Source organism: Struthio camelus, chromosome 3, assembly GCF_040807025.1.
Source record: "Struthio camelus isolate bStrCam1 chromosome 3, bStrCam1.hap1, whole genome shotgun sequence".
Taxonomy (NCBI): Eukaryota; Metazoa; Chordata; class Aves; order Struthioniformes; family Struthionidae; genus Struthio; species Struthio camelus.
The window spans coordinates 119,396,003-119,423,580 of NC_090944.1; the positions used below are offsets into that span (position 1 = coordinate 119,396,003).

Below are 27,578 nucleotides of genomic sequence, written 5' to 3' on the forward strand. Positions count from 1 at the left end.
GCATTACTGAGCCTTAGCTAGTATACGCTTCTCTAAGGGTTAACAGCTTGGACTTGCTGTTATGATAGCATGATCACACCGATCTTGGTTAACTTAAGAGTGCTGCCAGATCTCCCCGGTGCCTGCTTGGATACCACAGAGATTTAACCAAAGCCTTCCAATGCATACTAATACTGATACAGGGAAACTAGTTTAGAACTGAGGATACAGTTCAGTTCCAGCACTGACAGATTCCTTGGTGCCTGTAAAAAGAGTAGTACATATGAGAGTTAGACCCCAATATTGCAAAGATTTAGCTAATATTATATAGTTATTTTTAAGCACGTGCGCGTCAGGTTTCGCAGGACCATTCATGCGACTGATTTGATGTATGTGGGTGAATCTTGTTGAATCAGTTTCTGACATATATTCTTAACTGAGAAGCAAATACGCATCCATAAGGAAAAAAAAAGAATTTTTCAGTTAATTTCAGTAAGAGCATCAAAAAAAGCAAAAGATGGAAATAACCGGAAATAACCTTTATAGTCGGTATGGATGTAAGCTGACGTAAGCAAGAAAAAAAGAGGTGAGAGGCCATGTATTTCATTGTCTTCCTCCAGGAAGTATCTGGTTCACTGTTGAAAGTTTTAAATCAGAACTGATTCATCTTAGTTTCTGAAGCAATGTACATTTATTTTATATTACTGCTACATCTTAACTAATTATTACAAACAATATGATTTACAATACAAAGCTGTTAGAATTTATCATTCAATGTTCCAGTTCTGTTTAAAGTGTAACGTATTTAAATATTTTGGTGAAATCACAAATAGCAGAACATAAATTGATTATTATTCTGCATCTGAAATATGAATCCTTTACGGCATAAAGGTTAGGTTACATATGTTTATGCATAACAAATCTCACAGTGCACAAACAGTCAGTGATACTTTTAACCTTTTGTCTAGCTTTCATGATACAATAAATTAGATATTGGCATTTTAGGTATTAGATATTGACATTCATGTTATGTAATGTCTTACACAGCAACTAAGAATTCTTCTATCATGTAAATAGAGACCATTTATACTTATGTCTAGCATAGAAAGCATCAAAATGGTCTTGTGCAATTTTACGGAGGCACAGAAATATCACGCAGCAGAAACATCACAGTTTTGTGTTTAGCTATGTTTTCCTCCATTAGTATCTAGTGTTAAATCCTGAGAAATCAAGCTTGGAAATTTCCTTTTCATTAGAAAAGTTTGTTCGATCTATGCGAGAACTTGGGCTTCCAACTTTACTCAGCCAGGATTTCCTGCAAGAAAAGTAATAAGAGAAGGTTAGCATGTAATGAACTGTACATGTGGGGTTTGTTCTCCTGTCATGCTTTCCCTACGTAAGAGCCATACGAAGCACAGTCTTGCTCACTGAGGAAACAACCCCAAATATGCCAGGTTCTTCCTCTGTTTTCCCTCCTTTTTGCCTTTAACAGTAAAATAAACTAGTTAAAGAATAAATGCCAACATTTCAAAACATATTATAGGATGTTACATACCAATACATCTGACACAGAGAAAAGCCTAAAGCAGCCTTATTTTAATGACCCCTTTTAAAAGTGCTTATTAGTAGCATTAAAATAGGTATATATTAGCTTTGCAAATTGAGCACTATACTTTTACTAAGGATCTAAGAACCATAATTTTAAAAAGTAAGAAGAAAGGTTTCTAGTGGCCAGTTTATACTTTTCTGACAAAAGAAATTGAAACTGAAATGAAAATGCAGAAAAAATTCGAAACTAGCAAAGATATATAAAGCACATAAGATGCTAAATTACCTTACATAAATCAATACTAAATTGTAATGATACATACTAAAAGAATTAAGAAGCGCTGAAAAAAGAAGGCCTGTTTTAAAGTTAAATGGTGATTTTACATGCATTTTGCATTATGATCCAATCTTTAATTATTCTAGTGCTTGCTTTCTTCTTCCATTGCACACTAGAAATTTATACTGAACACAAAGAAATTACCATGAGGTAGTCAAGGCTGGAAGCTGAGAGTGCAATGCCTGCTCTAAGGTACTGATGCACGCACTCTCTATATTCTTATCCTGCAGCAATTTGAACTAATTCACAGTATTTTACCCATCAGTGGAAGAGAAACTATTCTGTGATAAAAGACGGTACACAAATAGTTGAAGTGCAGCAGAGGACATTGTTTACAAAGACATTTATGTATGAAAAAAGTAATTCCTCATCATTTTCTATTGTACTGAAATCTCAACAATAGGATGGAGAAGGTATTTTAGTGTAATATATTTCAAGAGACGGGTATTACCACACAAAGTTTTTATAACTTTTTAGTGCTATATAAACTGCCACTGGTACTTAACTGTAATGAGTATTAAAAGATAGAGCATTATTTGTTTCAATTCTAATGTAAAGGGCATAAAACAATTATGTTTTGTTAACAGTTATGTTAATTCATTTCTCAATAATCACACTGAGCACTATAAAAATGCAGTGTTCTTGCACTGAGACTTAATTTTGATGGCTTCATGATGAGTATTGCGTGTAAAGGCTGCTGATCTTGAGGCAGTATATATAATACGCCTGAGACACAGTCTCTAACAAACTTTGTCTAGCAAGATACATTTCTATGTGACTACATTTTTTAGACGATTTCTTACAAATCATCATAACCCACAAAAATGTCTCAAATGTGTTTGCTGGCTACAAGATACAAGCCATTTTCTCCAAATTGTCCTATTACTGCAGAGTATTAGTCTCATCACAGACGGGGACTTCAGGACCTGCAAAACTAACCTCCTTCTTGAAATTCTGTGCACAGCCTTCTGATTATGAAGAAATACACATTCTTAATACTTTATTAAGAAAGCAGGTTATGTCCCATTACCTTAGTACATTGAAGTACAACCTTAGGCGTATGCTTGGTGGATTACAGACTTGCACAGTCAAGTTGCTCAGTGAGCTCCTTCCTGTTTGACCACTATAAAGGAGATTGTGTGTGGAAAGATCACCTAGAAAATGCTAACCAGATATGGAAATCCCATATTCAAAATGAATTAGCTGTAAGAGACAAGCCTCAATTTAGCCTGCAACTGATACCAGCTATTCAAATTAATAAATAACTATTTCTGTCAGATGTTCACACACCCTCACACCTGACCCTCGTTCCTCACTTCACGTTGTGAACAATGCCACTTCTTCTCTGTTTCAGAATATGAACTTTCTGGTAAAGAGTATACAACAGGAATAGGGAGTACACGAGTGAAACAAGAACCCAGCTTTCTGCTGTGCACTGGAGTCCTAACAGGTGTAAATCTGTTATTATGACCAGATATTTCAATAGAAGGAGAAAAGCCAAGTAATAACACACTGATAAAAGACTGGTCCATTTTGCCCCATGTTACAAAAAACTTGAAAAGCTCTCTGTTTATTTAGCAAAAAAGTCTCTAATATATCTGAATGACCTTGAGTTAAAAAAGAATACCAACAGATATATAAAATACTGTATCACTTAAAACCAAAATCTATCTGTATCGTTTTTAGAGGACTAAAGTGATATCCACAACTGAACTGATGCTCTTCCCTTTCCTGGAAGGTGAGCTTGTCCCAGACAAAACCAATGGAAATGTTATCTTCCTTGCCCAGCCTTCACAACTGTACGTCATGCCCCTGAAAGTCATCCTTGGTGGCTTCCAATTCCCAGGTTCCGCTGCATAAAGAAAGAAACTCTGCAAACTCTGCACAGAGCAGAACTCTATCCCTTGTCCGTTCAAATGAGACTTTTCTACGAACTAGTCTGCAACAAGGCTGCAACTGGACAATATATCACTCACTCTTCGGTAAATATTTTAATGGACGTATTTCTAAAGCAACACTGCTGCAAACTGAGCCAAACCTGGAGAAAGACACTGAAAAAAAAAAAAAAACCTGTGGCAAAGTGGGAACAAGAGCTAATCTCAAAATAACTTTTTCCTACTGCATTTCATTTCCTCAGTATTGCATACCCATACGACCAGTCTTGGTCATGCTCCAATGTCACAGTTTAAGACCAAATTGACCGTGCAGAGACTGCACGGACTCGGATACCTTTTAATGGCAGATTTATGAGTTACATGACTTCCCCGTCCCGCAGGCAGACAGCACCATCCAGAAGAAAAGACCAGGCAGGCCAGGCAGCAGTCGGGGGTGCCCAGGCTGCGCGCAGGGCCCGTCGGGGTGCCCGCCATTTCGGGGCGACCTCAGGCGCTCTCTGGAACGGGGCTGGCGGCAGGAAACACCCGACTCCGATTGGCTCACTCAGCTGCCGGCGGCACTTGCCGATTGGCTGTCGCCAGCATGCCCGCCCCACGCTGCCCTTCCAGAAGCTTCCTGCAGCCCCACAGGGACCGGGCGGTCCCTCGCCCTCCAGCTGCTCCCCTGCCCTGCGACCGGGCCCCATCCGCACTGGCTGCCACAGCTGGGCAGGGACCCCCCCCCCCCAAAACAAACCTCAGAGCACTCACAAGCACATCCACCTCTCCAGGCAGCTGTTACTGAAGAGTAGTCACCTCAGAGAGTACTGATGTTTTACTGTTTTGGCTTTTATTTTCTTGGCTAAACAAGTCTTGTCGTGTCTATATGCATTTATAAGTGTACTTGAAATAGCTTCCTACCTGAACTTTAAAGCAGACTTTCTCTCTGACCATATGCTCATAGTGTTTTATTCCTAGGAGTTTAAGGATCAATTAGATCTGTCATTCTTTTCCCCTCGTCTTGTCATTAAATAAAATTACTAAGTTAACCTTGCTTGTTACCTAGGCAACTGACATCTTTCCACTGAACATATTATTGGTCTTAGGAGTTGGTTTGGCATTATCCCAAGTTAGATTCTAGTATAAATAACCTGGTTGTATACCGTATTTAAAGCATGAATGTTTTTTCTTGCAACCTTAGGTACACATGCGTATCTATTAACTTGGCTTCTCGGTGCTACTCGCGTTGATGCCTATTAGTTTAGGCCTCTCCTTCTCACAAGCGCATTACCGTGGCCCTTCAAACAGTATTTCCATTCCAGGGTTGGATGATCTTTCAAAGGAAATTTCCAAGGACTCCAAGGAGTCTCTGCTGAGATACGTGGAGCGTTTTCAAAGACATTTGACCAGATCAAATCCAGAGGGCTCCCTGGAAATATTTACGGAGCTTTACCTCTGTAATACAAGATGATAGTAGCACAGCCATAAAAACCGTTGGGCTTTGAATACTATAGCTAGTAGAGCTACTTTATGTTCCCCCATAAGAAGCTTTTTAACTGAGATCTATGCTATAAATACAAATAGATTTTCCAAAGAAAATGTCTTGGCTGTCACTGTTCTCTGAATGAAATCTTTGCAGACTTTGATAAGGAAAAACCTACTCCAAACCAGGAAGAACTAGGCCTCTTGTGATTTCAGTAGGTGCACGTGTGAAAAGTGGCAGGAAAGTATTGGTATCACTTGCTGTAAGATCTGATGCAGTACTGGAGAGAAGCCCTAGCCTTCACTCCCTGCCATCTGACTGGGAAGCAAAATCAGAATTTGCCATAGCAGAACTGATGAATGCGGTAGTGGAGCCTTATAAATGCATCTTACAAAAGGAAGTGGTTTAAGGACTTGGCAATAGGATATATGGCTTTTTACTTCCTGGCTTCTAGTTCAAGTCCATGTCTGATCATTTAAGGAGTAACAACTGTCCATGGTTCACAGGAGAAGAATAATGCCATTACATGAGTTCCTAGTCTCCACACCTGAAAATACCATCATAACAGTTTGTATTAATTACACTTCTGTGGGCCAACTCAGAGGCTAAGGTGTATATGGGGCAAGAAGCTTCTGCCAAAAATGGATTTTGCAGAAGACTTGTTACAAATGCATGTGCTATATTCGCCTCCAAAGATTTGTTTCAAATGCATGTGCTATATTCGCCTCAAAAATACATAACTTCCCCAGAGCTAATACTACAGCATCTTTCATGAATCCTGTGTCATTTACAACGAAAAAGAGAATTAATCTTTTGAGTGGTGAAGGGGTTGTGGGCAGGCGAAACAAACAACTACATAAATAGATAGTGCAATTGTTCTTTAATAGACTGCATGTAGAACCATTGGTACACGTAAGATGCTTCTATGATAGTTCATTACTTATTGCACGCAAAAAGCCAAACTCCATTTTATCCTCAGATTGCACCAATTCAACAATCTATGGAGCTAGAAATGGACATAGAAAAGGACCTACAACATTAATACTTCAGTGAGCTAAGCACAATTTAGGAATATATGATTGTTTCTCTTAACCTTAACTACAGCATCTCTTAGAGTGGAACAAGAGATAAAAGTGTGCTTTTAGAGTGAGAGAGAGAAAATCTGGGGGGAAAAAAGGACCCTGAATTGCTTACACTTTATTTCCATTTGTTTGGGAAAAAATATTTGAGAGAGTGTTGCTTTTTGAAGATTGTATTTACATGCCTGACAGCATATAGACTAGAATTGTAAATATTTATAAAATACCTCAAAAATGTTGTTGTATTCTGAAACAGTACTGTCAAGTGACATAAATCCTGATCCTTAAATGGTTGCAGAAAAGAAATGTGGAATTCTTTTTCATTCCTGTCTGGCTTCTGAGCTTTTAGGAAGAACTTTAGCCACTGTTCTCAAGCTTTTCTCTACAATCATAAGGGCTAGGAACATTTTATTTAAAGCGTTTTTGTTTTATAAACCTGAAATTCACATAAAAATAAAGCCGCTAGCGACTTGAGTTTTTTAAGTCCAAAAATATCATGAGAACTGTAATAAAACAGGGAATAAACACTGCTGAACACCTCAGTTTGTTATCAGCATAACCACAGCTGAATGCACACGCACATATACAAATGCTGAATACAGAGATTATTTCAGAAATTTCATAAATCCCTCACATATATCTTAGTATTAAATCTATAAGTTTAGTTAAAAGTTTTTGGCAAAGTTAAAATACTACAGGTATTTTTTTCAGACCACACCACAATTCATATCAAATCAAACAAAATAATGTTTTCAAAACTACTTTTGTTAACAAGTCAAATACTGGATTTCCCGGCCAGAAGGCCACAGCTTGTCATGGGCTGAAACATCTCTAAATCTAAGTTATTTCACTGCAAGGTGATTAGAGTTTGACCTATTTCTACATCAGGGTCCTTACATATGGCTGCTGTGAAACCAGCTGACATGTATCATTTCGTTTGCCCTTACTCCTCCATGTTTTGCATGAGGAAAAGCAGAGGAGCCGGGTGCATCACAAAACAGACATATCATCTCAGTCAGGGAGGGAAATGACTCAGGACTGTCCATAGACTGTAGTGCACCACCTTAAAGATCCTCTAGCCAGTATGTCTTCACAGCCTGGCTTGCTCCAAAACAGCACAGACCATCAGCCCAGCACCCAGCATTGGCAGTGGAACAACACCAGGCTGTGACAGCTGTTTTGCTTCAGTTTTATTGCTGACTCGCTTGGAGCAACTTCTCACAACTCTGCACAAAACGTTTGGTATAGTACAGAAAACTTCTCTCAGCTCATAGGTGATCTGTCCCAGAAGTTAGTACCAAGCCTTCCCATCACCCCTACCTCTGCTCCTGCACAGGAGCCTAACACAGTAAAAGAGGAATCTGGAAACGGAATATAGAGGGATCAATGCCAGTGTGAAAAAACTGGCAGGAAGGATAACAGAAGCCTTGGTAACAGAAGTGTATTTTAAAATATTGGTTTATTTGATATGATTTGAATAATAGTGTGACCTGAAAAAATGCATTTAGCATTTTAACTTTACCAAAAGCAATCAAGGCATTAGTAAAGTGGAGAAAACAAGCTCTGAAGTGAAAAAAACGCATGAGGGATCATGGAGAGAAAGCTGGGGAGAATTACTTACTCTTTGTGCAGGATAATGAAAAGGATTCAAGCTACTCAAAAGGCAAAGTCAAAAACCTCCTACTGACCACCCATCCCCTGGCCCTAGTAATTCTGTAATTTTCAAAACTACGCTCTAGCTTGGGGTAAAACCTGAAGCCTCCTGACGTGAAATGCAGCTGCCTGGGAGCACTGCGAAATAGGGCCTCTGTGCTTCCATGGAAACTGCTACACGCCCTCAGGGAACAGGCGTCAGCTGATTTGTAAACTGTTGTGCCTACTGCTTGATAAAACACCAAAAATAATGCTGGCAGCAGTCCACATAGTGGATCGGGATCAGAGGCCCACACTTGGTTGTATGTCCGTGCCTTTTATACACATACCTTCAAAAGGAAGGGAGAAAGTAGTAGAGGGAGAATAAGGCAAAGTGCAAGGGAGAGGAATTTTAATGCATTTATTAGGATGACCCCACCAGAGCCCACCAACAAATCAAGGCCAAGTAGCTGGTTCAGCTTCAGAGAATTAAAGCGAAAGAAGAGAAAATCACCAGTAATCTAAGGATACAGGCCAAGGAGTGGGTGGGCTAGGAAGCAAGCAACACACTCCGGCGTAGGTGGGGTGCCCCAGAATAGAGCTGACACCCGTTGGTGTGGGGAAGCCCGCACTGCTACTGCCTATTTGCTAGCTGCTCCAGGCAGCAAGAAGGCAGGAATTTCTTGACCCAGTGGATATTTAGCAGAAGGTCTGGAACTGTTTTAGAAAGAGGAGAAAAAGATATTTAATCATAACTAGTGTTTTACTTTGTTTTTTAAACACAGCTGTCAGATGAATGTTATTATATATTTCTTCCTTTTCTGTCAAACCCTAGCTAGCATTCAAGGTTAGCATTTCTCTAGAGAATACACCATGAGAATTTCTTTGAGGTACTATCTGAAAGTAATCTCAACACTAAGGGCAAATTAACAGAATCAGATATGTTAAAGATATGAATTAGGTGTGATAGCCTGAAAATACTCAAGAAACTTCAAAAATACATATTTTGGTGTCACATTTCTATTTATAAAACTCCTGAGAAAAAATGACCTGTATGTTAATGTTCATCACATACTGTGTACATTAGCAGGCAAGATTTTCTGCTTATGTAAAAAGGACTTCTATTAGTTCATGTTAGCAGAGTCTGACTACATATTTCTTTTCTTTTTTTTTTTTTTAAATTACTTTGCTATTCATATCTGATCTATGCTAAAAGTCTCCACTTGTTAATTTAAAGACAAGGAATGATCCCAAAATGAATGATTTTCTGAAGATAAGATTTTTTGATCTGCAATGCAGAGATCTGTTGTAGATTTTCCTATAAATTGTTTTTGTAAACTTCAAATGGAACTGAATGATTTACTTACAAATAGGCAATCACAAAAAGTGCGTTTTTATAAATATGTGGAAACACATCAGAATATCTCTTTGTTTAAGTATGAGTTACACAACTTGAATTTGGCTTCTTTCATAAATCTCACTGAAAAAATTAAGCAGTGTTGCAGAAATCTGTTCCAAGAAGAGTAGTGAAGTAAATGAGAGCAGAAAGAGAAAGTCAGCCATTTCAGTAATTGGAAGTGTCTTTTATACCCACATTGACCTTCAGAAGGTACAAGAGAATTTCCTGTTAAGTTTCTGCCAGAGAGCAGTACCAGAGATCTAGAAGAAGCAAGAAGGCCTATTATATTTTTTCCTTGTAGTATGTCTGCCTCCCATAGGGTAAGACTGGGTTCACAAGGCAGACTGAGTAAGAATTTTGGCTACCGCCACTCCATTGCACGGAGTGAGATTGAAAATGAATTCTCACACCGTGTCTATTAAATCTCAAAGACCCCAAGAAGTTGAAACGAGAAGGAACTGTTGCCATTAGTTAGTGTGCCAGTTCAAGCATCTGGAGAAGAAAAGCTAGTTCTCTAATACATGGAAACTGATTAGCATCTGTCAACTGCATAAACTGTACTTAAAGCAAACAGCACATGTATTGTAGAGCTGAGAAAGAAGTAAAACGCTATTGCCTCTGGCCAGGAATCTTATACCTAAAAATATGTTGATTAAAACCTCACCACAGGCATTTCAAAGTCACCCTATTGGAGGACAGTATTGAACCATCACCATTTGACTGACTCAACATGAGTTCTACATAAAATCCATTGCGTTATATGGCCAGTAGAAATGAAACAGCTGCTACAGTAAGGAGAACCCAACAGTTACAGGCATATGATCTGAGAGCTCATACCATACCGATATGCATCCATAGTCCAGAAGAGCATACAAATAATGATCAAAAACCGTGCAGATGATACACACCTCTTCACATCAGAAACGCAATCAAGAATTTACAAGAAGGAAGATGGGATGAGGGCTAAGGGGAGTTTACATCTTCTTTGTACTCTCTGGTTAGAATTAAGGAGTTCTTGATGCTACTCTTGCTCTTCTATCTAGTGCAAGTGAAGATCTATTGTACTGTGTGACTTGCAAGAATCTTGTCCTGTAGCAGAAAGTACAAAACGTAAACTACGTTTGAAAGTTAGAAGGCCAACAGGATTTCTCCTTTGCGTAAGGGTCTATTCAGCAAAATTACCCACTACTTTCTTGGCTCTGGTGGCTTGATGCAAGTAAAACTATTTAAAGTAATAGCTGAGTTACAGAATCACAGAATGGTTGAGGTTGGAAGGGACCTCCAGAGATCATCTAGTTCAACCCCTCTGCTTATGAGATAGAGCAGGTTGCTCAGGACCTTGTCCTTGGGTTTTGATTACGTCAATGAATGGAGGCTCCACAACCTCTCTGGGCAACCTGCTCCAGTGTTTGGCCACCCACACAGTAACTTTTTTGTATGTTTAAAAGGAAGCATTACGTCAGAGCACTGAGCAAGTCTGAGTGAGATTATTTAATATTCCCAGTGTTGCAATGGCTGTATATAAATTTACCTTTCCTAGGACACCATTGTTTAAATACTTTCAGAGATAAAAGGTCGGCTGACTTCAAAACATTCAAAAGTGACTGCTTCTATCAAAGTACATATTTATGCATCCACATATATGAGCACTGATTAAGTAGTTGGTAGTGCAGCTGCTCCTTATGCTAAAGTACATGTAGAATTGATTTGTATGGACAAAACATTGGCCTGCTCATTCTTACAGGGGAAAAAAAAAAAGATAAAACCCATACATTGTTACAAAAATCTCAGCCAAAACAATTTTAAGCTGAAATCTTTACTTTAGATATTTTTACATTTCACATACATTTTCTTCTTACTATTAGGTCAAATTTACGTGGGAACTTACAAATTGTCTTTAAAGAAAAGATAACTACAAAATACATGGTGCCTATCTCCTGTAAGAGCGGATGCCTGTGATAGATTGAAAAAAAAAAAAAAAGTAACAACGAGAATTTTATCTTTTTCTACTCTGTGAAAATGTTTCAAAACATTCTTACTTATTAAGTATTTAATTAGTTTGGCTTGAATTTTTTCCCTAACTTCACATTACATGATTTGATAATTTAAATTGCACATCTTCAAGGGAAGTAGTTAAACCAATCTTTCAACCTGCAATTTCAAGGAGCTTTTTTAAAGCAACAGTGATATAAAAGTAGATGCTATACTATATGAACAAGAGAAAAATGTTTTAATAATCATTGGTCCATTAGAGAGCATAGCTGTTCAAAAAATGCCAAATAGATTACATTTCCTAACACTCTCCTTAATAAAGTTTACACGATGAGAACCTTGGGGCTTTGTCAAGACTCAGCTTCAGAATTGTTACGCTATAAATATAAGGAGGGAGCAAAGAATTAACATAAGGTATATTATAGCTGTTTTATTCAGTATTCCATAAGAGGTAGTTGTGGTTCCCAGCACACAAGAACATGCTCTTGAAGTGAACTCTGTTTCATATGTTTACAAGGAAGGCAAAGGTGGGCTCATGGTGTACAAGATACCTATGTGTACCTCAAAGTACCTTTGAAATGATTAATCTGATTTGATGCCAAGTATTAGGATTTGCTAATATGTATTATTTATCGTTTCTATAAATAACCGAACTTGTGTTTAAAAACAGTCATATACTTCCCACCGAGGGAAGCTTGTCCCCTCCTCTGTCTTGAGGTGGATGCCTAGTAATAGCAAACATAGCCTAGATAGTGGAGAATACATAAAAATGAGATGTGCCAAGCCTTGGACGTGCTGTCCCTCATGGAAGGACAGAGGTATCGTATGGAAGTGATGATGTGTTTCCACATTGTCACATCCCAAAGAATTGTATTTCACTTTAATAAAACAAACAAAAAAATCATTCTTTAAAAAATTGCTACTTTTTCATGGCTTTTTCTTATGACTTTATAGATAAAGATTACCACCTTTGAAAATAACATAAAGGTTGTTTCTCTACTACGTCTGTAAATTCCATGAATCTATCATTTCCCTTATCAGGGGCACTTTGGTTTTAAGTCCGTAAGATGACATATGCTACCTTCAAAGATGGTATTAAATATATCATCTAAAGAAGCCTTTCAAGTCATGATCCCAAACTACTCTGGTAGAAGGTATCTTGGATGTACCAGCTGAGATTTTGAATGCACAGTTTAATTCTCAACATCGGGCTACTCAGCTTCCTACAAATCTGCATTATTCAAGTCAGTTTTGTAACATCTCTAATGGTTAGGCTTTTTACTTTTTATTAATATTATGAGAAGCTGCAGAGAAAAAAAAAAAGACCCATTCATGTGAGATGCAACAGTGCTGCAAGCATGCCTATGGCAAAGTCCATTCCTGTGGTCTATAAACTGTCATTATGAATACATTCACTTAGTAGAAATAAACACACATTTAAGAGGAAAGCTTCAAGCTATTTAAAGAGGCTATCAAAGCATGAATATGTATTTTCGTTCACCCTTTCTTTGTGTAAAAAAAATCTGGTTTTTATTTTGAACAAGGCTTTTAATATTTACTGAAATAGAATCTGATACGTATTCTTTATTGTTCAGTTCTCTTCTTCAATCTGACAAATGAAATGGCAAGAGCATTGGCAGCTTTCAGGGTGCTGTGCTGCATTTTAAAATTAATCTGTTTCTTAGACTATTTCTCTGAAGAAAATGGGTTTTTTTCTTTCATTTTAAGCATATTGCAGATGAAGTCGAGACACAAACCTTTCTCTAGAAAAAATCATTTTTTCTGGAACAGAAATAAACCCACACTGAAAATCGTGAACTGTCATCTGCTCAAAGCAACTATGGAATATACTACCTAAAGTTAGTATTTGCAGAAAGACAACAGATTTGCTATTTTTTCATTGTGAGGATAATAGGCTTTATCCTTCCTGCTAAACTTACTGCTGCTTTGAGCATCTGCTTGCCGTCTCATTAGAATCTGCTGTTTGTCAGTACAATTTTTTAGTATTGAAAGCTTCAAATTTTAAAAACTAAAGGAAAAGCAAGTTCTACTACAGATAGGATCCTGTTTCTACTAAAGTTAATAGCAACACTTCTAACGAGGACAGCGAGGTAGAATCAGATCTCTTTGCTAATTTAAACAAAGATATAGAACTACTTACAAGAAACATACAATGAACAAAAAAACAAAAACCTGAAAAAGAAAAAGCCCATCTTTTGAAGCAGGCTGGCCAGTACTACTTTGAAGTATTCCTTCTAAATAGGTAGATGCTATTACTGCGCATCTTGCCTTGGGCCATCAACATTTTAATTTTGAGCCCTTATGCTGCATGTCATGCTGCAGCTGACAGTCAACAAAGGTGACTCAGGACGCAATCTAGAAAACGTGTTGACCCAAAACACCCCTTTAGCAGACCCAGAAAACATTTCTCTAACTCACTAAACGTGCAGTGAGCTGGGCAATAATCTTCATTGCAAAGAACTTCTGTTTTAGAAATGTATTCATCTCTTTTTGAATGTAACTGTATATCCATTTGAAGTGGGTAACAACTAGCTAAATTTGAATTTCTCTCAATATTTTCTAATCCAAATAACTTTTACTTGCTTGTCATTTAACTCTTTAAAAACACATTTTCAGGAGAACCATAGGGCAAGGAGCTAAGCACATATGCTTCAATGAAAAGCAGGCTGAGACTTTTTTTTTAAATAAGCAGTAAGAGTTAGAATAAAAGCAGAAAGCTGATTTTACACGTACATAATTAAACATATATCAAATGTTACATTGTCTTCAGAAACATTACTGAGGAAATATTACCTTGCCACTTATAACTGATCTCTCTCAGCAAGGATGGATTATAACAATTGAGTAAGAGTAACATGCTACAGTTTCTTAATATATACAATAGGTTTTGATATTTTGTGATAAATGCTTAGTAAGAATGGAATTACTGGTAAAGCACAAATAAATTCTGAAACTCTCATAAAGCCTTCCATTTTTTTCCTCTGTCCCTCAAGCTTCAAGGGCTGTCAAAAATACCAAACATCTCATTTGTTTGCTGTAATTTATGCCACTTTTCTTTCCCTTTCCCCTTTTTATTCTGCCTGGACAGTTAAAACAGACGGATCTGTTTCTGATCACTTTCACACTGTGGACTGCTGCAGGGAAAACGTAGTCCTTGTAATCTGAATTAAACATGATAAATATTACAAAGACTCCTGGAAAAGCAGTATTTTCACTACAAGCTGATTTTACTGGAATGTTTTTGTTATGCACAAATATTTAATTAAATATTAAGTTTTATAAAACCTATATTTGTTGTAGCTAATTGCCAGTGTCTCATTAATGCCAGGAAAAAATGAGTATTAAATATCACCACACTAGTTCAAGAGTCATGAAGGATTACAAGGTATGGTGCTCTTGGTTGTCTCATCCTTTGGAAACAAATCTTGTTTCCTACTACAAGGGCTGCGTGTACCCTTCAGAAGGGACTTTCCAACAGAAATCGTGGAATTGGGATAATTATCTGTGTATCTCTGCATATTCCCTGGTAAATAGCATTAGTACAGTCACTGCTGCCAAAGAGCCAATCCCTGCAGACTTTTTTAGCCACACAATCACAAGTCAATGGGTCCTGTATACCTCTCCTGTCCTTCCCTCAACTTCTAAGCTGATATGAAGAACAAGTCAGAGTTGTGGACAGATTTCCTCAATGATATAATCACAGCTGCTCAGCTGCATTGTGTCTTTCCTGACTTGCAGTGTTCTTTTGTGATGGTCACGGTGACCATCTGTGTATAAGTTCTGGCCCTTTCTTTGTTAATTATAACTTTCCTGGTGTTCAGCTGTGCTACACGTATGTTAAGATGGGATCTGAAACTTAGTCCAAAGTTACTAGTTTCTTGCTCAAATAACTCATTTCAAAATAAAATTTTGAGTTACGTAGTGCTTTCACTGACAAAAATTTCCAAAGGTCAATATTTGAAATGCTGGCATTGCAGACTGGCAGGTTTCCTAGAATAAAACCTCTCAAAAGATGCACTCTGATATACTTTGAACTAAAGATTTGCTCATAAAAATCTGTTTGGCTACTTATAAATGCACAGAGAATTATCATTTTTTTGGCAATGCAAGCATCATACAAGCAAAATAAAACTAATAGTTTGGGAGGGAGAGTTATGCAGGCTTACAAACATTAGCAGCGTATGATTTTGGGAGCTCTTCTGAAATAATCGTTTTGCAACATTAATGCCAGAACAGTTCATTTCACAATGCACTGTACAAAAAAAAGAGTATTCTCAAGCTTACTTGTTGTCCAGAAGAAAGAGTCCAGACTTTTTATATCAATCGTGTCTGTGAAATATGAACGTTAAATCACAGCAGCTGCAATGAAATTCAGGATATAACATACATCAAATGAAAAGTGTGGCTAGACCACAGATTCGGCTCCAGATGAAGACACTTGTTTTAAAGTGTCTACATGAAGGTGTTTAAGTGTAATCCCAGTTTCCAAGGTCTCATTATAGTCGGTAGAGATCCTCAGCTTGATTCAACTGCCTGAATATTCGCATCTAGTGTTACAAGAAGTTCTAGGGTATATGAGGTATCTGCATGGAGTAGGCAGATGTGAAACAGGATCTTTGGAAACCTATGCCATTCTGAACTGGCAGCCAGAGCCAGGCAGCACGTTCAAGAACGTCTTTGTTCAGGTAAATGAACTGATCTCCTGGTCAATACGGTCAACAGAGCCTAGAGAGCTATTTATCTCACCTTAAAACAGCCACCTGCACTTCATGAGCTAAATTGCTCTTCAGATTCCACTATCTTGACCAGATCTCCAATGAATATAATAGGAGCATAGACACCTAGGTTACATGGAAACACTTACATGGAGATATCTGCATTTAGATTTCTTAAACTGGAGCTAACTCCAATCCTGCTGTTTGAAAAAAGTGCAGTTGTAGGAGGAAATTCAAGGGATAGGTATACTGAATGTTCATTGGTTTCTGTAACACAAATCTGACTCTTAAGTGACAATGCAGAAATCAAGAAAATTAAAGTCATGATGTAAAGTGTAAGTCACTGCGCTAACAGGAATGTTCCATAATGCTAAAGGCAAATCTTGTCTTAAAGCAGGCCAAGATCAAAATACTGTTCTGCTGCTTACCAAATTGCTCACAACATAATCCTCTTTACTGGCTGAGCATTAGTTAAACACAAAGTTTATATCCATTTATTTGTATCATATACAAATAATTGTATTAAAAGAACACTAAGGTTAGAATGTCAAGCACTGAAAAATTAGGAAGTGACAAATTAAGACTGTCTGTGCAACTATAATTCATCCCCATTATGCATATACATCATAATGACATACTTAATTTCCTAGCCGTTTACTGTTTTTTTCCCCATCAGAATCTCTGCTTCAACATCCATTTCATCTTCCTTCCTATTCACTGTGTAGCTTTCTTTAGAGCACACAAACAAATCACACTCTTCTATGAAGCCATAACTATTAACTCCTAACAGGGTTTTTGATGAAATTCATCAATACAATATCCGAGTTGTTTAGAAATATAGCAGTCCTGTTTCTTGACGAAACAGTGCTACCCTAGAAGATGAGATTGAGCTAAAAAGTCTTCAGGAATTTTGAGTGCTTATTCTGACATAATACAAGCCTGATTTTTAAGAATATTTATTATTATATGATAAATTTCATAGCCAGACATAGCTCCTTCCTGATCTCAGTTACATCTGTGAGTGCACGTCCTTTCTGCAAGTCACATTCCAAGGTCTCAAAGTGGGCACCAGGAAAATGAGAAAAATGCAGAGATCACATATGAAAAGCCTGGTCTATAATGACTTGACCTGCACCATGGTGAAAATCTGTGGCACAAGTAATGACGCAATCTATCTGTCAGAGCAGTATTTAATGATCTCGTCGTGGCCACTTTTCTTCTTCTCTTACTGACTGATAAGACTGGTAAAATAGAGAAGGTATGAACAGAAACTACAACTCCTTTTACCATACAAACTCCAGTACATCCTCAGAACAAGCTTGCCCTGGACACTGAATAATTCAATGGTTCTATGAAAAATATGGTTTGTTATAACTGAGCCCTGCCTGAAGAGACGCATATAAGCGGAATGAATTACAGTTGAATAAGCAAGTCTCTTAGACAAACATACTCTATTTCACAGTTCCTCCTGACCCTACAAGCTGCATCCCCATCACCAATACTCCTTCCCTCAATACACATAACTTAGAAATAACTTTATCTATGTGCAAAAGTCCTCTGCTGCTGCATTTCTTCTGGATAGCTTGCTCCTACTTGCGTCTTTTTTCTTGCCGCTGGTTCTCGGAGTCATGCTGTTTTCAACGGAGGGAGTCAGCCATGCCAGAGCACTCTCTACAGGAGTGCAGGCCTATCACGAAATTCTCACCCTATTGAAATCAGTGAACGTTTTCCCAGTGACGGGAATAGAGTCAGAATTTCATCCTCTATACCCCAAACAAGTAGAATGGATCAACATTTTATTCAATATATACCACAGAAATAGAGGAAATGCAGAAGTAGCAGCTGAATTTGACATCATACTTAACTGTTTTCTTGTATTTGGTTAAATTAGTAGCTTAATGTTATACAGCAAAATTTTCATTAGAAAACACACACGGTATGCAAAGATGGCTGAAGTAACACAACTGCTAGAACTGTATAAATAGAGGGATAGATACATCCTACGTGGGGTAAAAAATGGGTTATACCTAGTGTAAAAAGAACATACAAAGAGCTTGATCCTCATTGCTATACTTCTAGATCAAAGAAAACATATATTCTCAAATACATTTAGATTTCCAGTTCAAAAGATAATCATTTCTGAGGATCTGGGACAGAACTACAGAAGAAACCCCAAGCTCTAATTCCAATACTATCTCAATCACTGGATCATGCTTCCTTTTGGACATACATACCAAACCACAAGCTAAGCTACGTGGGAACACCAAACAAATCCAAGACACTGGAGATCTTGGTACTCAAAAGTCAACAGATCTGAGAATCCAGTCATCAGGGTCTTCTGCTAACAGTTCATTAGACAATGAATACTCATAATGCTGATGCTGATTCTGATTCCAAGAATTAAACTTCACATATAAAATGCTATAAACAATTTGGTACACAGTTGTGGAGTCAACACAGTTTTCATTGCAATGCATGGAATTTAGGCACAGAACTTTCATTTAAATTAAAGCAAAACATATGTCTAACTCTCCTGAACCTCTATGAAACTGTCAACCATGTATACTGTGTAGCAACATTAAAATAACAACACTATTCTAAGTTAATACAAGTAGCTACATTTTTCACTTGGCTGTACTGTTCTTTTGCTATTTAACACAAATACACTATTTTAAGTATACAAGTTATGAGAGTTATTACAAACAAGGTGCCTGTAGATAAAAAAAAAAAAAACTTATCTCCACTCTTTTATTGGAGAACAACTTTTTATTTTATAATACAAAACATCAAACTGGATTTTTATTTAATTAAAAAAGTATATCCATTTTGGCTTAAGACTCAGTACAGGAAGTTAAAATCTCGCCTACACATTTTTGGCTTTCTTATAAACATTGGAAAGCAAGAGTTTATAACACAAGTACTGACAGATCCCTTACTACTACAGTACAAACGGTTCTGTTAACTTTCATTCTCCTATGTTTAATGACAAGAGGAACAACTTCTTATTCCTTTACGTAAAGTTACTTATTCATTCATATATTTTGATGCAATGAATTGAAAAACACTAATATTTTCTTAATTCTTTCTTTTTTTTTCTAAAATAGGTAAGAACATTCTTCATTGCAGCTTGAAGATAATTATTTCCATCCCTGTTTTTGTTATAATTGTTGGACTTTTATTCATGACTAAACTTTCCAAAACTGAGAAAATAAAGCCAAAAAATTCATAAATAGTGAACTGTCCAATTTTTTTCAGCTTTTAACTCTTCAGCTTTTAACAGTGCTTCATCTACGAGGTATGTTAAGGATCAGTTCAGTGAAAGTCTCAGAAAAATAAGATGAAGGTCTGTGAAAGACAAACCACTTATTACTTCCTGTTCAGGATATACACCCGAACAACTGTTAAGCCTATTTCAGTATAGCTGACTCAAGTGCATTAGTTTATGAAGTTTGGATTTAGCTTCTTAGATGAGGAAATCAAAGATGAACTTGAAGAGGAAACACCCTTTCAATCCAGACAAAAACCGGTGTGATCACAGCTGAGACTCCAAAGGGTTTGATTTAATTCAATATCAATATCTAGCGCTTTGCCATCCTCGTGCAGTAGCTATAAAACAGTAAGAACAAAACAAAAAAGCCTGCCCAACTAATCAAACCGAAATTGCTGGTAGAGGAAAACGCTAATAATCCTCTTCACACATTGAAACTTGAGGTACAGTCTTGGATCAACCTACTGCTCTTTCACTGTGTCTGGGGACAGAGAAAGACCATCCCAAATTGCAAGAATTCGTTCTCCACACTGATGTATCAAAAAGGTTAGATGACATCCAAAAACTGAATAAAGGAATGATAGTTTCTTCCTTTTCCCAAAACAGAACGTTAAAATTATTAGAAAAAAATTATCGTGCACTTTCCCAGATCCACAATCAATACATCAATGTTATGACCTGCAAATACCAATTTGGAAATGTAGATAAAACCCTGCAGCAACAGGGCACTTGGAAGACAATGAAAGTATTTATTTGAAAAACATATGCAGAACCTTTACTTACGAGAATAAAAAAGATGATGGAAAAATATAACAGGACTACCTAAGGAGAACGGACTACCAGAACAGAAAAATACATATAAACAATTCAGGCCTTGACCTCTTACGTATAGTTTCAATACGATCGTATTTACTATGAGCACATGGGACAAAGAAGATACGTGGTTATTGCCTCAACATAAACCACAAGCAGTTCACAAAGTTGCTACATTCAAATAAAAGAACAGCAACAAAATTCTGACAGAAACCTGTCTGGACATGAGACCCAAACATAAACTAAGATGCTAAGTAAGCAAAGAACGCTTAGTTCTCAATAACGGGTAATTTCAAGTGGTCTTCAAATTTCCAGTTTGCATAGATGCGGAAGAATCTTAATGCCCCTTTAATCTCTTACCCTATCTTTCCATCTTTATTACTGCTACTCTCACAAATCTCGAGGCTGTCTTGGCCCTCATGCTCTGTAACACAGCTTGAACACTGTGAACACTGCTCTAACTTACATTGCCTGCCAGCAGCACCATGAGTAAATTCTGACAGTCAAAAACCACGGGTTCTCACTAATGCATCGCAAAGAAGCGGCTGATGCAACCTTTTTTTAAGATTTGTTGGTGCTGCTGGAAGACAGAAGAGAGAATTGGTCATTGGTGAAAAGGAAAGAGGAAAAATGAGAAGTTGTTTTAAGCAGAGTTAAACATGACAAAGGAAAGCTAAGAGCCCAAAGTACAAGCCTGAGCAGTAATCATGTACCTGAGTAGTTAGGTAGACATTCGAACACAGAAGAACATCCTACAGGGGCACTCTGCAACACACAACATTCACATCTTGTGTTTTTCACCATTCTGCTCAAAATGACCACAATCTGTATGACTACTGGAGGACAAATCTTTCTCAGAAGAGTGAGCACACCACCTTAAACCCCTCAGTGAGATCACTTCGTTGCTGGGTAGCTTGTAGGTGGCAGGAATAAAGGATGCACAGTGAAATCTCCTACCAAGGATAAACTTACAGACAGAATATCTCCAGTGTGCGATGAAAGATCAAGAGATAGGTGGAGATGAAAGAGACTTGGAGACAAGACTCACTCAGAGACATCCATACACCCAAATGTGGGCTCAGGAGTCTGTGAGCTCCTAGGCTGGATGTTAACTAGGACTGAGGCCACTATTAGAGATTTAACTTCAGTTGTACCTACAATTTACCTGCAGGAACACAGCATGAGCTGCCACTTCTCCAAGCTCAGACAAAAACAGAGCACAAAGACTAACAATGAGAAGTGAGAGAAACAAAGCTACGCAGACTGTCTCAAATATTCCCATGTTGACATGCTTCTAGAGCATGTGAGCAAATATGCCCATGTTCACATGGCTTCTAGAGTCATCAGTTTGTAGATTGTTCCAAAGTAACATGCTCCTAAAACCGGGGACCCTTATGTGTAAAATGTGATAAAGAATACCTAAACCTATGCCGTATGATGTTACTATTTAGCAGTTAAGAAGTACTCTTTCTTGATACATTTTTTAAGTATATTCCGTTTTAAAGAAAACTCAAGTCTCCAAAATTACATATTACTCACAGTACTTTAGGGTACCTCAGTGGATTCTGGATGACGCTATGTTCGCTAAAGAATGCAAAATACTTCCCTTCTGACACAATTCTTTCCTCTGATAATGAAACTGTGGCATGATAGATGCTGGCTAGAGGATTCAAATAGTTCCAGTTGATAAAAGGGATTTTTTTCCATGTTTAATGAATTTCTTCATGTACACTGCATGCTTGTTTTTCTTCTTTTTCCTGATAGGCATTTGAGACAAATTTGTACTAAAAGAGTTCAGAGGCTGTTTTTATAGGCAATGTCCAGGGAATACAGCCGAAGTGACTTTACATTCACCCCACAGGTTAGAAAGAACTCTCAGGGCAGCCATGGTAGTACCAAATTTTGATCAAGTGTTCTCATCAGTTAACTAGAAAGTAACAGTAATGGCCCTGTTCAGTTCACTCCTGGTGAATGGTGACTCAATTCAAGCAAAGTTGGTTCTTCAAGCGATATTAAGCCCCCTGGAGTAACACATATAATAAATGAGGCACAACCATGACGACCACCTTCTACCAGAATACATCTTTCAGGAATCTCTAGTCAACAAGTCACAGAAATAGAATGTATTAAATAAATCAACACATCAACAAAAACCCAAGCCAAGTGATTTCTATCTAAAAAGATTTTAAAGAATTTGAGTTTCTATGGGGAATTAGGCACCAAAACCACTAATAATTTAGAATTGAAATCCTAAAATAGTCTCTTTGTAAGAAAACATTTTTGCACAGTAGTTCGAATCAGCTGGTGGTTTCAGTACCTGGAGATACCAGATATTGCTAGAAATACCTTTTTTAGTTTAAAATTGCCAGGACTAAGTTTTCACTTCTCTTTTCAGCTAGTCTGCTTTCACATCTAGTTTCATTTATATCCTTGTAAGGTTGGCTCAGGGCACCTGTGATGCTGTCAGTTTGGTGCCTCAGGAGTATGTTAAGTGTTTGGCTTTGTAGCTCTAAATTCTAAAGCACTCAGAAGGTATCAGTTGGACAGCATTATTGGTCCCCAAATTCTCCCCACCAAGATAATACATAAAAATATTCAAGGATGCAGCCAGAGATATATGTAACATATTGTTAGATAACTACCTCCAGCTTTCCCCGTCCTCTTTACCTATTCTTTTCTACTCTTCTCATGTTTTTATGTATGTATATATATATATATATATACACACATGTATGTGTATATATATACATAGTAAAATTCCAATTGCTCTTGATTATGAAAATAATGAAAGCTGCTGCTGCCATTCAGTTGAGGCTAAATTCCACTTTGAACTTAAAATTCATTGCAACTTTATTTGCAAAGAAACTGTGTCTCCCCCTTAACCTTACAGCACTTTCTTTGTGAGCAAAATAGATTTTCTAGCAATAAATTTTCTGGCAAATGTTAAGTAAAGTAAGTAAATTCTTTAAGAAATTCAGTTCTATGTCACTTTTCATTTACAATTAACTTAATTAGGAAGTACAGATTCTAAAGTTTTCGTATTTAAAATTCTTTAATAATTTGTGAATAGGCTACACGTGAAGAAATTACATTATAAATTGCTATTAAGGTTTATTACACTAATATGTAAAGCAGTGTGGCCTAGATCTTGCCTTTTATTCTTTTCCAATGCTGCCTCTATGGAGCTACTGCCACAGAAAGGGTAGGATTGGCTTCTCTGTGTCTGCATACAGCCAGGCGTCAAAAAACAGGTGTCAGCTTCACCGTCTCTGTGGAAAGCAGGTATCTGCTTTCTACGCTCAGAGTGTAGGATCACTGATTAAATGCTGCCCACCAAGTCAAGGCTACAGCTGGAGGATGCAGTGGTGATTTCAGACATCAGAACCTATTGCCACGTCTAAATCCTTTTCTTCAAAGAACAACTGTATGAGTAGAAACAGAGAGAGACAGACTGGACACATCTGACAAGACCTTTCACTGGGGATTTATTTGGCTTATGCACTGCTGCGCTTGCAAGAATCCCCTGGCTCTACAGCACTTTGAGCATCAGTGCATAAAAGGTGCCTTGCCTTGAGGTGATTTTGTCAAAGGGCTGAGATAGAAGAGCAGACAAGGGGAAGCCCCAAGCGTATTGCTACATGTGCCTACTCAGAGAGCAGTGATCACTAGTATGCAGCTCACTAAAACGATAAACCAACTGCAAACAAACAAAGCCAAATACAACCACAGATTTTGTCTGCTCACACCAGAGATTATGCAAAATAAATGAAAATCCAATTTAACTAGCCATTATGTTCTGCCTGTTTTTTCTGTTTTGGTATCATGCTGAATGTATTCTTTCACTTTTAAAAATAATTCTAAATGGCAGTAAAGCAGATCTCCAAATCATTAGAAACACTGGTGAAGCTTGGATTCTTCGATAATCATGCTTGAGATTTTTAATCTATTAAAGTTTTTTAAATCTAGGAAAATCTCAGAAAATAATTACATCAATAATTTTGGAGTAAATACCAGTACCTTAAGAATAAAAGGGATCATAACAGTATTTTACTTTTCCCCAAACAAAGCACTAAAACCATAGAAGAATTAAGCAATTAATGGAATTGCTTAACATGCAATTAGAGAGCACATTAAACATTAAATATGTGAGTGAATTACTTTCATTGATTTATTCAGACATGTGGAAAATATTACCTCTGATCTAAACAGATAGGGACAGGCAGAAAACAATATGTTTCTTTAGAAGAATAATTTTACCTACATTGGGATATTGCCTCTCATATGCCCAAATCATAGTAAGACTACTGCATGACATTGATCAAGGGCAGAGCTGCTTTTGCTTGAATACTAACAGAATTAGAGTATAAGGCATGGTATTTTCATAGTGGATATAAGGAGTTTGAATATTTATAGCTAGGGCGTATTTCACCTGACACAGGCATTATTTAGATCATCATTAAAACACCGTCTTCTATAGAAAATCTCTCAAATACTGGGGTTTAAGCTAGGATATGCTGCAATCAGCAAGGACAGAGCGGGTGTAGGGCCACAGTATGCAACACCTTAGAGATGTCAAAATAGTGCTCCAGCCCACAGGACAGGCCTTCCCGTCCATGGAAAACATCCACAGCTAGTTGCAAGAGGTAACTCTCTAGCTTCTAAAGCTATTCAGGGTCAGGACGACAGAGATGACAAAGCATATTAGCAACAGTTTCATACTGAATCACATTTACCTTTGTCAAAAGATTGTAAGCTGTTAGCCCAATTAAGTGTTTTAATGGTATCTAAAAATGTACCAGGCCTTTTTTAAACAAGCAGAGAAGCTCTGTCACAAAACTGGAGATATAAAACTATGAAAGAGGTTATTATATAACGAGGAGGAGCCCTATTATTACAACCGCTACTACTTGTTCTACGCCAGAAACTTCAACAGTAACTCACACTGAATACTGTCAGTAGCATTCACAGTAATAATTTCTGAATAGTTTCATTTATTTCTAAACAGTTACTTATACAGTAAGACACTACTTAAGACAGGTAAAAAAAAATAAAAAAAAACCAATAAACAGAAAGCATAGGTTTCCATTTATACTGAAGCTAGTCTCACGGGTTTTCCACTCCTCTCAAGGTCTCTGCAATGCCAAAATGAGAAGGGGTTTTGTAAATGGCACTTAAATATTTAAAACAAACTAAGAAGAAACAGTGTGGTTACATTTACATTTGCAAGGAGCACAGACCAGTAAGAACAGATTTGTAGAGTACAATGGTTGGTGCTGACTTCCACACTGTACATATTTCAGGTTTTTTGTTTGTTATGCCTCAGACTTGCTCTAATCTGCTTCTGTGGACTGAATGCCCACTAGCAACGAGTGTGCTGTAGGTGCTCTCTTGGAGCACAATTTCCAGTTCAGCTTCATCTGAAAAGAATCCACATGCCAGGAGATCACGCCACAGTGCGAATGAAAGCACAACAAGTGGAGACAATCTGGATATTTGAATCAGAACTCCCAATCCAAACTAGTACATTACAGCAGATATACCCTCTGCGAGCATGTTGCGATGACTCTGCCCAAGGATGACTCCTTGGAAGAAAGACAGCACAGTGCAGTCCTAGCACAAGTGGCTTTCTCCTTTTGGTACTCCTCGTAGTTACTGACATATAAACATCATAACTATCACCTTTGCCTATTAACCTTCCTTTTAGTTTTTCAGTATTCTGTTCAGTTGTTTTGAACAACCAGGCTCACTGGCTGTAAAACTGGCAATAGAAAGTTTTGCAGAAAACACTACGCTATGCTGTATAAAGACTTTAGATCTTTATTGACCAGTCCTTTTTAAATATAGAGAGCTACACTTCACTTTGTACTTTTTGTGAGGAGTTTAAGGGATGGAATACCAACTAGTAGTAAATCAAACTAATGGAAACTTGAAACATCAGGCAGTAAATAAGAATACTCCCAAGTTGAATATTGAGGTTGTACTCAAAGATGAGTACTTTATGAAAATCTGTCTCCAAAAAACACTGAGAACTTCTTAGGAAAACTGAGGCAGAGAAATTCAGTGCTTCTGCATTATAAAATAATTTAAATAACTGATTTGGTTTTAATTTTTTGTCCTTTCCTCCTCCTTTTTCCTTCCCACCTTCCAAACTTGGCTTCTTTTTTCCAATGATGTCTTGAATTAGAATAGAAAAAAAGGAGGCACAGCGGAAGCAAGCTACAGGATCAGAAAAATTATTAAAACTGATTTCTTGAAGTTCTTCCTAATCCTCCCACCTCTTCAAAAACAGCACCATTTAAGCAGAAAAATTTCAGGATTCCTCTGGAGGTGCCTCTGCCAGCCACAGACAGCTCCACAAAATTCATCCTTACATTAATACAGATGTGGGCTAAAACCTGCGTCTCTGGGCTTTTTATGCTAATACCACGTTAAATGAATTTAAAGTGCCTCGTCACGTCAAATCAGCCTAAAATCAGATTGCATTCTGTTTTGTGAGCTCATGACAATATATCACACTGCTCCTTCTTTCTCTAACTGCTGCATTCCTGTAAGCAGAACGCATCAAAACATAAAAACCCCAAGTCTGCTTTCCATAAGCCAAGATAACTTTTCAGTATTTCAGTCTGTCCCAAATATATCCAAAAAGTCGTACTAAATTCAGCTACGAAAAGGTACACTACCTGTAAAAACGTCAGGTTAGGAACGGATTAAGGATTTAATGTGCAAGTCTGGCCTGACTGCAATGATTGTAAGCAAAATGAATTCAGGCAGCACGCATGAGTAACAGAGGGGTCAAATAAGATCTGGTTTTCTCTCATTTAAAACAGATTTCTTTTAAAGTGGTTTCCTATCTTTTGTTAATTTTACACTTTCATATCTTTACAAATAGATCTTTTTGCATTGTTCATTTCTGCTTTTTGACCTTTTGATCTTCTCGTAAAAAGAAAAAAAATGTTACTCATCTTGCACACTTTCAGATATATTGTTCCACATCTCTCATCCTTCGCTGCTTCAGTTCAGACATTTTTTTTACAGCCATGCATACAGAGCCTATATCCGTTGCAGCTCTCCTGCTGCTTTGCATCAGCAACATGAAAACAACTTGCACCTCCAGCTCTTTAGATTGCTTGCAACCACGGAATCTAAGAAAATGCACAGAACTCCAAGAAAGACGGTAGAGGTCAGCATGGAGAATGCACATATGGACAACCCACCTCAAAGAATTCCTCTTACTCTAAGTAAACATCTTTCTCCTTTGAGCAATTATATGTAAACAATGCTCTGATGTGATCAATTTTGACACTGAGCCCCAGTGATGCATAATTAGAATCCATTTCCTTGGGATTCAAAGATACTAATGTCACTTTCCCCACTCTTAACACCTGACCTAGAAACTCGGATAACAACATAAGGTCAAGTGAACACATGAAAGGTACCT

General features: G+C 37.5%; 1 protein-coding gene across 1 annotated transcript in view; it reads right to left on the reverse strand.

Moving 5' to 3' along the window:
• Nucleotides 1-647: 647 nt before the first annotated feature.
• ACYP2 (acylphosphatase 2) overlaps nucleotides 648-27,578 on the reverse strand; it is a 64,462-nt gene continuing 37,531 nt past the window's right edge. The window contains exon 4 of the mRNA XM_068939960.1: nucleotides 648-1,294. Within this exon, the coding sequence (XP_068796061.1) occupies nucleotides 1,180-1,294 (115 nt within the window). The 3' untranslated portion in view covers nucleotides 648-1,179. The remainder of the gene's footprint in view (nucleotides 1,295-27,578) is intronic.